The sequence below is a fragment of the Cavia porcellus genome, unplaced genomic scaffold, assembly GCF_034190915.1.
Source record: "Cavia porcellus strain 051 isolate PalLab524CR breed Dunkin Hartley unplaced genomic scaffold, mCavPor4.1 scaffold_9, whole genome shotgun sequence".
NCBI classification, from domain to species: Eukaryota; Metazoa; Chordata; class Mammalia; order Rodentia; family Caviidae; genus Cavia; species Cavia porcellus.
Genome location: NW_026947492.1, coordinates 66,743,277 through 66,755,572, shown reverse-complemented (window position 1 = coordinate 66,755,572; position 12,296 = coordinate 66,743,277). Strand labels below are relative to the sequence as shown.

The window sequence follows — 12,296 nt, the reverse complement described above, 5'->3', positions numbered from 1 at the left end:
ATCAATTGGCATTATTTTTTGTCAATCAAATAATGCAAAACAATTTCAATAGAAGCAGAAAATATTTAATATAATTAAGTACTCAAGGTGATATCTTGAAAATGACGTTAAATAACATAGGGAAAAATAATATTTCTTGGTTTGATAAACACAAAGGCAGATAATATAATATTCAATGGTCAAACACTGATATTTTCCTCCACACAAGGGAGAATGAGGTATTAGTACCAATTAGTATTAACCGTATTTTTCATTTTACAGAAATTTCTAACAAGTTTGGTATATCAAGAAAAAAGAAATAAGAGGTCAGATAAGAATAAAAAGTAAATTTTTCTATTTATGAGTAGCATGAACTTTTGGAAATATTTAGAACTAACCCCTTTGCATATCATTTTGGTGGACAAAAGAAACAATAATTGTCATATAATATAATCAAAAATTAAAATTTGGTGAAATTTAACAATGTAATTTATGACACAACAAAATTTAAAGTTCTTAGCATTATGTACTTAAATTATAGAACCTCATAAATTAAAATTTGTGGTAATATAGATATATTCATCCAATATATATATGTTCATACATACATATTTACATTCACAAACCATATTTATTTTAAAGACTGAAATACATTAGGATGTTAATTACTCTGTCTGTTTAATATATTTATAATAATGTCAGCTGATAGCAATAAAGTTGGACACATTTTGAAATAGTCATAAATTCATCATAAATTCATTAGAAGAATTGAAACGTAGGGATTAGATACTAAATTATTCTAAATATGTAAAACTGAAGTACAAAATCAGAAAAAAATAGATATTAACCAGCAATAAATATACATAATTAATTTCGTTTTTTCACGTTTAGATATTTAACTTAATGCTTTTTATAAATTGACTTGCGCAGTGATCACATAATGATAGGACAGTCGGTTCTAAAAGTCAGACATTGAACCTATGTAAATTTCAAAAAGAAACCTAATTTTACTTTACAGTACACACAACATAATAATGAAACCAATGATGTGGATCAAGAGTTTAAAACATTAAACTTTTAATATCTTTATAATTTTTGGTAACATTGGAAAAAATTGATCATTAAGGCATAAGGATAAATAAAGAAAAATCATTTATTATGTCTTACGAATTTTAACAATTACTATTAAGAAGGGAAATTAGAAGATACACATGGGAGAAAATAGTCAAAATCACTATTTATAAAAATAGAATTTGCATCAAGAATATGTGTGTATATATACAAGTAAGTCTGCTTATAAAAAAATATAAGACAAGCATACAAATAGGGAAATAATAAGAGTTTTAAAAGACACTGGGTAAATGAATTATATAAATTATGTTAAAATTTGTAAAATCATCTTGTATAAGTAAGATATGTTATATAATTTGTGACCTACCATTAGACAGCCACTACAGTGACTAAAATTAGGAAGCCTATAGTCTTAAACTTTGGCAAGGTTATTAAGCACAGGATTCTGTTCCAAATAATGTGAAATAAAAATATTGCTATTTTGGGCAAATGTAATGGTTTCTTCTACATTTATTAATACACCAAGTCAATCCTTAAATCAATTGAATACTAGTGGCTTACACAAGGGAAACAAAAAAACATGTCCACCAAAGGATTTATGCAACATTCATAACTGATTTATTCATAATTACTCCAAAGAAATGACCACACAGTCGTCAATAAGTGAACAGACTTTCAAATTCAGAATTCTTATGTAACATATTTATTCATTTAAAGAGATGGCTTAATTAGTTAAAATATAAATACAGAAATGAATTCAAAATCATTGTTCTGAATTAATGATTGCTACTAGTTGATAAAACATAGTTACTACATTATTATATTTATAGTAAGTTCTAGAGGATAAAATATAATTATGAATTCAACATGCCACGTGAATGGCTGCCACAGATTAATTCAAGGTTTGCTAGGTAGGAACATAAGCGAGTGTGGTAAGGTAGAGAAAAGATTCCATGTTGGCATAGTGGTGTAGAATATATAGGTGAACATTTCTCAACTGTGTAAAGATCAGATTTATACATTAAATATATGTAAATTTTCTCATAAAAGCAAATTGAAACATGGGAAAAGGCAAGAAAGTTTGTAGTTGTTGACACTATATGATGACATTTCATGATATTCCATTTACTTTGTGTGTTTCAAATGCTCCATAATAAAAGGGTATAAAGCATACATTTAACCAAAAGAAGTGAAATTACATAATATAAAATATAATTTGATAAAATACTCAATTTTAGAGCTTTTTTATACAGAATATTTTATTTCAATTGAATACAGATATTTTATTCAAGTAAAAAATTAAGATTGAATTTCAAACTTTTATACTTGTGTTAAAAGCACAGAAAGCAAGAACTCTAATTAACAATAAATGTATGTTTGATAAAAATACAGTAAATATTTAAATTAAAAATAAGTTATAGTACAGGACATATTTCCATTAAACCTCTTAAAACATTCCCCTTCACTTGGAACACATTAATCCTACTGTTGTTGCAACTTTCTGAAGCAGTTCTGGCCTTTTTCCAGAGTGTCTTTGTTTATGTTCCTCCTGGTTGCCTAGTGGTCCTAAATTAATTCAAAAATCTTGCTCTTCATGGTCATTTTGACTTTGAAGAAGAGCTGTGAGTTAAACAGTGTCATCCAGAGAAAATGGTGGGTGAGAACCCTCCACAGTATTTTCATAAGACTGTTTTCCATTGAATAGCACTTGGAAGCAGCAGCGTTCACCACATTTGGCTCATATTCCGTAAAGAGACTCATTCAAAGGCTTCAAAAACTGCTTCAGAAAGCGATCAGAATGATCACGTAAGTGTGCAAGAGGTGAGGAAAAATATTTGGATATTTAATAACACTGTGTATTTTACTCTACTACGTTTTTACAATTTTTAATATTGATACATTTTGATTACAACTCATTCTACAGTGATTTAAATAAAACAACTTTACTTTTAACCTTTACTTTACTTTTTAAGTTTTTACCTTTACTCTTGATATTTTCTTTCTTATTTGTATCTCAAAATATTGTTTTACCCTACATCTATAATGCTTCCATCACCAGGAAACAATTAACTGTTATGATATTTCCATTCTGGTGACTGTAATTCTGAGCTTACACATATTTGGCATCTTTAGCCATCATAAATTTTTAAATCTATGGTTCAAAGCCAATACCAGTAGCACATAATTATATTCATTCTTGTTTAGCTTCAATAGATTCAGAAACACAGAATCTCAACTTAGCAATCCTGGGATTTCTCTCCATTGGTAGAGGTGGAACTAACCAATGAGCTAGCCTCCATTCCCAGTATCATTTCACTGTCTTTTTCAGTAGTTTTAAGAACTTGAACTTATGTGAAGCCTGCATGATTAATATAGTTTCAAACACACTGCAGTAGCATACTACTATGATAAATACAATGCTCTTAGCAGTATGACGAGTGTTTGCTAAATGATATCCACTCAGTGTATTATAAATGTACCTTTCCTTTGCTAAAGTGCCTGTTTTTTCTAATGCGATTGATAGGAAATTAGTTCACTTAAGGTTTAGGGCATTTAAAACCTGCAAAGTCTGAAATCATGTCTTCCTGGTTCCACTTAATATGACCTTAGGTAAATGGTTCCCTGAGTTTTATTTTATTTATCTGTATTTATCTTTATTTTATTACTGATAGTAATAAAATCAAAATTGCCTGGCTTTATCAAATCCAAAAAGTGTGCTACTATTATGAGGTGCCTAGTAAAATGTGTTGACAATACTGTCTCCTTAAGTAATTTCTCATTATTATTTTTCTTGGGTAGTCTTCAAATTACAATTTATAAAAAATCCAACATGTTATTAACAGTATAGGAAATACGCATTTTACTCTAGATGCAAACAAATGAACTGGATACAATCCAACCAGACTGAGGCTAATGGAACACTGTATCTAAAGTTTTAGTCACTCACATAAAAAAGAAATTTGCTCTGATTTTTGAAAGCAGATCAATACGTAAGTGCAACAAATACTTGTGTCCCTACTCACTAGCCCAGACAGCACGGGCTGTCACAAAAATCAGCAGCTCTTTCAAAGAACTCACTAAGGACTATATATGGTTCTCAAAGGATGGTTATTCATGCCCAAACCTGTAGGTACATTGCCAACTCAATGGGGACTTGGGTGCTCCCTCTCCATGATGGTAGCTGAACCACAGGGATCCTAGCTTTTTTACCTAAGGTATGTCTTTAAGAATACCTGATGTGACTTTCAGAAAGGCTCCTCCATGTTTGCTGCTTTGATTTGCTTCACCTCTCTGAGCCTTTATGAGAAAAAAATCCCAAAACATGAAATGTGGCCTGGGCTTCCTTCCCCTGGTCAATGTCCTACCTCATTTTGCAGTGTCAGGCGGGCCTACCTGCTGAATATCCGTGCATATGTGCCCCTCCAAGAAGACTCCTTTATGAAGAAGAAGCAGATCCCAGAAAAGGTGGCCCTCTGTTCAGGGACTGAGATTCTCAGAGGGTTTGTGTCACACATTTGAAGCCTGTTGATTGAAACCTACATCTAGCAAACCAGGAACCCATGGGTATAATATCTCTTGAGTACACAAATTGTTTATCCAATTCATGTTTATTTCTAGCTTTTGCATCCATCTGCTTTCCATAATTTTGTTAATTATCATCCCTTCAAATGTGGAATGTACTTTATTTCTTCAAATATATGTGTAATCATTCTGCTTTCATTTTTCTGACCAAATTACTATATTCACTAATTTATGTAATATGATTTTGAAGTGTATAATATGGAAACAATCAAAGTTTTCCCACAATGTTTTGTTATTTTACTATTTTTTCTACATTAAATATTAACTGAAATCTTAAGGAACTTATCCCGAAACTCATTTAACTCATTTCCTCTTCTGAGTAATGCATATAAGGGATGTGACAATGTGTGTGTTGCATCCTGTCTTATTATGAAGTATGAAACACATAAAAACTAAATATAGTTACTAAAAATATAAGTGGTCAAGATTTATCAAATACAATGATACTATTTATTTCAATTTTTATATGCCTATTAAACCATGTAACATGAGATAGCATCGTTTAAGTGGTCTATTTTCTTAGGCGTCATGCATGTATACTTATCAAATATATGGCAAAATTTCTTCCTATAATTTGTTCCATAGATATTTAATATTTTCAAATTTTAAATTTTTATTTACTCATGGGAAATAAGGTACCACATGGCACTTTAAATCTTATATTAATACAATACTAGTATTAATATATTACATTAAAGTTATATTGTGCTTTCTTTCAGACAAGTTTGAACCTCTTGTTCTAAAACCAATAGGAGCACTATATGGAAATAAAGTGTATGCTTTTTTCTCATTTGTAGGTTTATTAAATATTTTTAACAACACTGCTAAAGAAATATTTGAGTTTATGTGCTGTTTGTCCATGGAATTTTTTGTTGTTGTTTTTAGTTTACTCAACATCATCGTCTTTACTTGATATATGGTTTCCTTAGCTATGAATATTATTTTTATGAAATAATTTCTTTTTTCCTCTATGCATTTCACTTTTTCTTTGAGTCTCTTTAAGCTAGTCCACATGGCAAGATGATATCATAAAATGAACTGGAAACAAATAAGAAATCCAGGTCATGTGTCTACACATTCAAAAACTTTACACATATTGATTTCAAGTAATATTTTTTTCTGGTAAAAAAAAAAAAAAAGGAGGTTGCATGCTGTTTATGTCTCAGCATGACCCTCAGTAAAGCATATGTCTCTTCAAAATGAAGTGTTAAAATATGTTTTCCTCATGTGTCACCTGTTACATCATGGCTGTCCCCTCCATTCCACACTGTATCATTGCCTCAGTTTCCTCAGCACTTTGATGGCCAGCAGAGTAGTACATACTTCTGATTGAAAATGTAAGAACCGAGCTGGTTAATGCAGTTATGGAAACTGTACCTGGCTTGTAAAATGTATGCTGTTAATGCTTAAAATTATTATTGTGATGTTAATTACTAACTTCTTGAGCTTTTCCAAGTCATCCTATTTTAGATACCATTTAATTGTTATATATGTTTTGTGGTTCGAACTGTACTTGCATTCAGTATGTATTGTTTTTTATTTGCATTACATATTTCTCTCTATTATAAATGTAAAACATTTACAAAACCACGCACAGGATGCCTTCTTCCCCAGTTAAAACAATATTGCAATTTGGGGAGTAAAGATTGAGACACTCTTTGTTCTGTATTGGCTTTACAATCTCTACAACCCATATTTTATAATTTATCCTTAAACACTTTAATTATGCTCTCTCTGATCTGCCTAGTTCTGACCCCATAAATAACAGGGTTGAGAGCAGGTGGGATGACAACGTAAAAGTTGGCAAGAAGAATATGGATGTATTGAGGAACATTTCGGCCAAACCGGTGGGTCATAAAGGAGAAAAGTGCTGGCGTGTAGAAGGAGAGCATGACACACACATGGGAGCCACAGGTGCTGAGTGCCTTTAACCGGGCATCTCTAGAAGGTAGGCGAAAGACAGCACGTAGGATCTGGACATAGGAGAGGATGATTGCTATGATATCAAATACCAGCACGGAAATGGCACATAAGCCATAGATGATGTTAACCTTGATGCTGGCACAAGACAGACGGGCAATACCCATGTGCTCACAGTATGTATGGGGAATGATTCGATGTCCACAAAAGGGCAGTCTCAGGATGAGCACCACAAATGGAATTGCAAAGGCCAATGGTCTCAGGAGGATGATCAAAGCTATGGCTGACACCACCTTGTTTGTCAGAACCAATGTATAGTGCAGAGGGTTACAAATGGCCACATAGCGATCATAGGCCATGGCCACAAGTGCAGCTGACTCCATGCCTGTGCACAAGTGGATAAAGAACATCTGCACGAGGCATCCCTCAAAAGAGATTGCTCTGGATTTGAACCAGAAGATTCCAAGCATCTTGGGGATAGTGGAAGTGGACAGACCCAAGTCAATCGAAGACAAAGTGGCCACAAAATAGAACATGGGTTGATGGAGGCTGGCTTCAGTCTGAATCACAAAAATAATGGCAATATTTCCCAGAAGAGCAGTCAAATACACAACACAAAATGGAAATCCAATCCACACATTAAGTTCTTCAAGGCCAGGAATTCCCAGGAGAAGAAACATGTAAGGATGAAACTGTGTGTTATTAGAAGGGGCCATTCTTCTATGTCTGTTTGATGGCTGGCAAATAATATACCCAACTCTCATTTACTAAGTGTCTTTAGCTCTTCTTTTGCAATACAGTTGACTTCCTATAAAATTATAGGAAAACATATTTTTTTCATTTCTTATAAGCAAGTCCAACATGAGATTGTATGACTTTCATGAAAGCCATTGTTCCATTTGAATAAAATAATTAGATTATTTCATTTATTTAATTATTAGCATAGGTTAATCAAATTTTAACAAAAACCAATAGAACACAAGACAAAGCATAATATTTGGTATGCAGAGAAAAATCACTCTCAGTTTACCTTATTAAAAGTTTTAAAAAATCGTACCAAAGATCTTGATAAGATTTTAATATGTGTATTTTTTTTTTTTTTTTTTTTTTTTTTTTTTTTGCTTTAGGCAATAATCTTCTCATACTGAACTGAACCATTTTTGGGATAGAATTTAGGCACAGTCACACCAAATGTTCCAAACCTTTTGGAGATGTCTTTTAGTCATTAATGACATACTTCCTTTTTAAATATACCTGACATCATAGATAACATATACTAGTTGGGCATAAATTTATATATTATAATTAATATTAGTTTTATAATTGTGTGTGGAAAAGAAGAAATTATAGTAATATATTTCATAACACCACTAGAAATGGGAATTCCCGGTCAACTCTGGGCTATTACATGAAGAAATGAAATGTAATCATTTTATGTGGTGCTAAGTATATGTGGCTTAAGTTTATGTGAAAATAGAGGGAGATTGTAAAGCATATAAAAATTCAAAACATTTATGCTAAAAATTGTCATCCTGCATTTACAAATGTGGAATATAATACATATTCATAGTCAATGTCATATTATTTCACATTTCATAACAAAATATATGAACATAGAATTCTAACAGCTTCAAATTCTTTTCAGGGCCACTCATCTTCTGCATTTTCCCACAGCTTTTTACTTTCTAAAAGTAACAGATACACTTATTCTGTCTTTGAATAACTGAACTCCAACTTTCTCTCAAACCACACATCACATTTTTGCCAATCCTTTCAAGTCTTTTTTTCTTTCACATCTGTTATCAGGTTCTGTCAAATTCTAAAAACTGATGTACATTTTTTGGTCCAAATAACTTATTTCTTAGGAGCTTCAATTTCTTCCCTTCTCCATCTTTGTTTTCTAATGATACTGTCCCTTATTCTTCAATCACACTGTCTCCACAAATCACAGTACAGAATTTCCGCACTCATTTTTCTTTCAGACCTTTGTTATTGAATAAAAGACAGAAAATTACAGAAGTGAAATCTTTCTCAGGAAGACCATCTACACATGAACATACTTTCCTGTGTCCTTGTTATATTTAACAAATATGCTCAACTTGCACTTTTTAATAACATTGAAATACATGTAAACATTTCCTTTTAAACTCTCCATACATTCTCACCTTGCTTCCTAAAATACAAATATATTACAAGCAATATTTCCATTCTTCTGATGCAGGAAAGTTCTTAGTAAAGCTTGAATTTAATACTTTACCTTTGCTTCTCACCTCCTTTTAAATCTTTAGATACTGCTCTTTAACAGGTCTCTCCATAAACTGATAAAGATAGTAGATAGATACATAAATATATAGATACATAGATTCATAAATATATTATACATACATATACACAGTCTTAAACTTCTTTTAATCATAAAATTCTTAACATGGGTGTACAATATTATATCCATATATTTAACTTCATTCAGCAATTAGAAAATCGTCAAAATTATAAACATTTTATTAAAAATTGAATAACTTTTTCCAAGAATATTAATTATTCCTCTTTATTCACATGGAGATAATATTTATATCTTTGATTTCAAATATGCTTTTTGGAAACTGTGCTTTTCTATATTCATACCATAGCAATTTCAGAAGGTAAGACCTCATAACACAGATTTATCCCTAGAACAGAATTGAAGTGTACAATAGAGTGCTGTTGCTATCTGTTATCAGAATATTTCACATTAGATCCTTAGAAATTAGTCACCTTTCCTTACTGAAACTGTTCACACTGATTTTTAAATCCTCATTTCCGTCTCTCAAGCCCCTGACAAGGTACAAGGATTTCCCTTTCTTCTCATCTTGAATGTCATTGTGATTCTTTTAGTTAAAAAATAGTCCTCCAAAAAGTTGATATATTTTATATCATTGGCATTTTCCTGATAATTAGTAATGTATAGGGCTATTAAATGTATCCTTTGGCCGTATATGTGTCTTCTTATAGTAATTGTTTTGGCCCATTTTAAACCAAAATATTAAGGTTTTTTTTTACTCTACATTATAAGAAATCACCACATATTTTAGAAGTTACTCCTCATGTATATAATTTCCTCTTTATTTTTCTTATCACATAGGCTGTCCTTTCCCTCCTTTGATTTTTTTGCTTTGTGAATATTTTTTTCAAATTTGATGTAAACTCACTCCCAATTTCTTTCCTGTGATTTTCATGTTTCCTTTAATATGTCTGTATATTATTTTAATTTTGAGTGAATAAATTATTCTTTCCTATATGTTAAATCAGCTTAGTATTTGATACTTTCCTAAAATTTATTTAGCTTGTAATGTTTTTGCTTAAATCTACACTCTGTGCCAATGCCACTTACTCCCTTTGGCCTATGTTAAGATACTCCTGAAGAATATTGTAAAAAATAGCCCATGAAACACCATGCATTATGAGAAGTTAATGAGCTGTATGCCCTTATATTGCTCCACTATGCCTAGGCTCATGGCCATGTAGAGTTAAAATTTTGCACATATTTTCATTTTTTTACAATTTTTCTCTCACTTAAGATATATACAATGTACATCAACATACTAAAGTAAGTTTAATGAGTGTTTTACAAATGTATTTGACCCTCAGAAATGTTTTGTGTGACATTTCTAAAAGTATTTGGTAATAGTTTCAGGCCAGCTAATTTTGAAAAACATATCAAGATATAATAAAAAAGCTTTTATGCATTATCTTCAAATATACATTAATGGTTTTATTTTTTTTCCCTGATGCTCAAATTGTATAAGAAATAAATAATTTAATATAAAATGTGAGCAGATGAATGCCATGTGTAGATTTTGGTAGTGGCATAGTGTCGGACATTTTGGAACTTAATTCATTTTCTAACTTTTCTCTAGAATTTACTAACTACTGTTTTGTATCAGAAAACGTGCAAGCATTATTTTATTTAATTTCCATCATATGTTATAAAGATAGTTTCTTTTTCAATTATTATGAAGATAGACTGAGGTTAGGTGTATTACAGAGCCACTCATTAATTTACTTAATGTGTACCACAATAGGGAGCAGAAATTCATTATCCATGTTTGCTGTGCCTTTTTATCTTGATTTCTAAATATTGAATAAATTTGTTCAAACATATTCATGGCCAAACCATGAAAATATCATTAAAGTATGATATACTACTAAAAGCAGCTTGCAGAAAGTGATTCAAAAGCAGTAGATATTTGAGTGTAGGTATAGAAAAGTTAAGAGAAGGAACACTACATTTTCCAGATCACACTAAAATATGCTTTTCTTTTACTATGTTCTCGTAGTGTGTCTTCCTCACCCATGCTTACACTCCAATTCATGAGTTTCTGTCAGATCCTAAACACCCTTGACAATTTTTTGTTAATTTTTGCTAATTTATAGCATTATCCATTTTTCAAAATTTCCACCTAATATTTGCTTAACACTGTATTTGGAACTTGGGCTCAAAAGTGAAGCAAGCCCATCCCACTGCAGTGTTTTGAGCATCTCATATTTGGTAATAAACTGCCAGGAGCTGATAAACACAGTTGAGCTACTCTGCAAAGCTGTCTCGGATTAGTGTAGGCAGGAAACAAGGTTGGTGTCACCACACTGTTCTTAGAAGAAAGCCTGAGAGAGCAGCATCCTATCAGAGGGTTTCTAACTCTGACTTTACACAAGAGTTGGGATGGTGTGCAGCACAAATGCATGTTCTCAACCTGATCTGGTGACTCTGGAGCTTTAAGTAGAAAAGAGTAAGTAACTCACACATCTGCAAAGCAATGGAGCTAACTTGATTTGACAATTTAATTATTTTGTACCTATAGTGTACAGGAACAATTATTAGTTGAAATGTGTTAAATAATACAACCATAGACAATGAAGCAAAGCAGAGTTCAATAGCTCCTAATCCTAACTTAAGTAGGGCCCCTTCATTAAACCTCCAAGCAGGTTCCGATTTAATCACATTCTGTGCTGTACTAGGAAGGGCTCAGTGTTTGCAGTGTTTATTTTTTCCCCGAGAGTTACACGTGGGAAAAATTCACTGCACTTGTAATTTTTTACTCACTTAAAAAATGTAGTCATTTGTAGCTCTCAAATGTAATTCATTAAAATATCATGACTTGTGTATAGCAAATATAACAATAACAATTGGCCAATATAGTTTTCCTCAGGATTTTCACCTGTAATTATATAATCTTAGAATGGAAAAGATAAGAAAAAGTACAATAATGTTGAATTAAGCAAATTTATTTTTCCCATTATATTCTACAGATGTTCAGAAATTCTTAGAATTGTAGTCATTTCCAGTTCCTAAAGATTTCTATGAATTTATAAATATTGTGTGAAACTATGAAATGATCTTTCAATATTTAATTTTTCAGCTTTTATAGCAAGAAGAGAAAGAAAAGTGACCAAAAACTTTAGTTGACTAAATTGTGATGGTATAGAATGGTATAGGATGAACACAATAAATAAATACATACATACATACTTCCATAGATAACATAGGAAATGAAATGTGATGGTCAAACAAACTCAGAATCAGTAATTCAGAGACAAGAGTAGATAAAGAATATTTTTTCTGCAATTTGAAAACTGATTTTGTGATGTGTGATAAAGAATGAATTCTAGACTTTGGATGAAAGACAGGTGCTGTGAAAACGGAAATTTCATTCTTTGAAGCTGATGCTATTTTATAAACTTCACTTACTTAATGACATTTTTATAAA

General features: G+C 31.4%; 1 protein-coding gene across 1 annotated transcript; it reads right to left on the bottom strand.

Moving 5' to 3' along the window:
- Window positions 1-6,329: 6,329 nt before the first annotated feature.
- On the bottom strand, window positions 6,330-7,268 carry LOC100725359 (olfactory receptor 52E1-like). The gene has a single exon (XM_003465283.1). It carries the CDS (start codon window positions 7,266-7,268, stop codon window positions 6,330-6,332), a length of 939 nt encoding a protein of 312 aa, XP_003465331.1.
- Window positions 7,269-12,296: the final 5,028 nt, after the last annotated feature.

What these genes read in the sequence shown, in the direction of transcription:
- LOC100725359 (XM_003465283.1), bottom strand. Translation starts at nt 7,268, where the DNA reads ATGGCCCCTTCTAATAACACACAGTTTCATCCTTACATGTTTCTTCTC.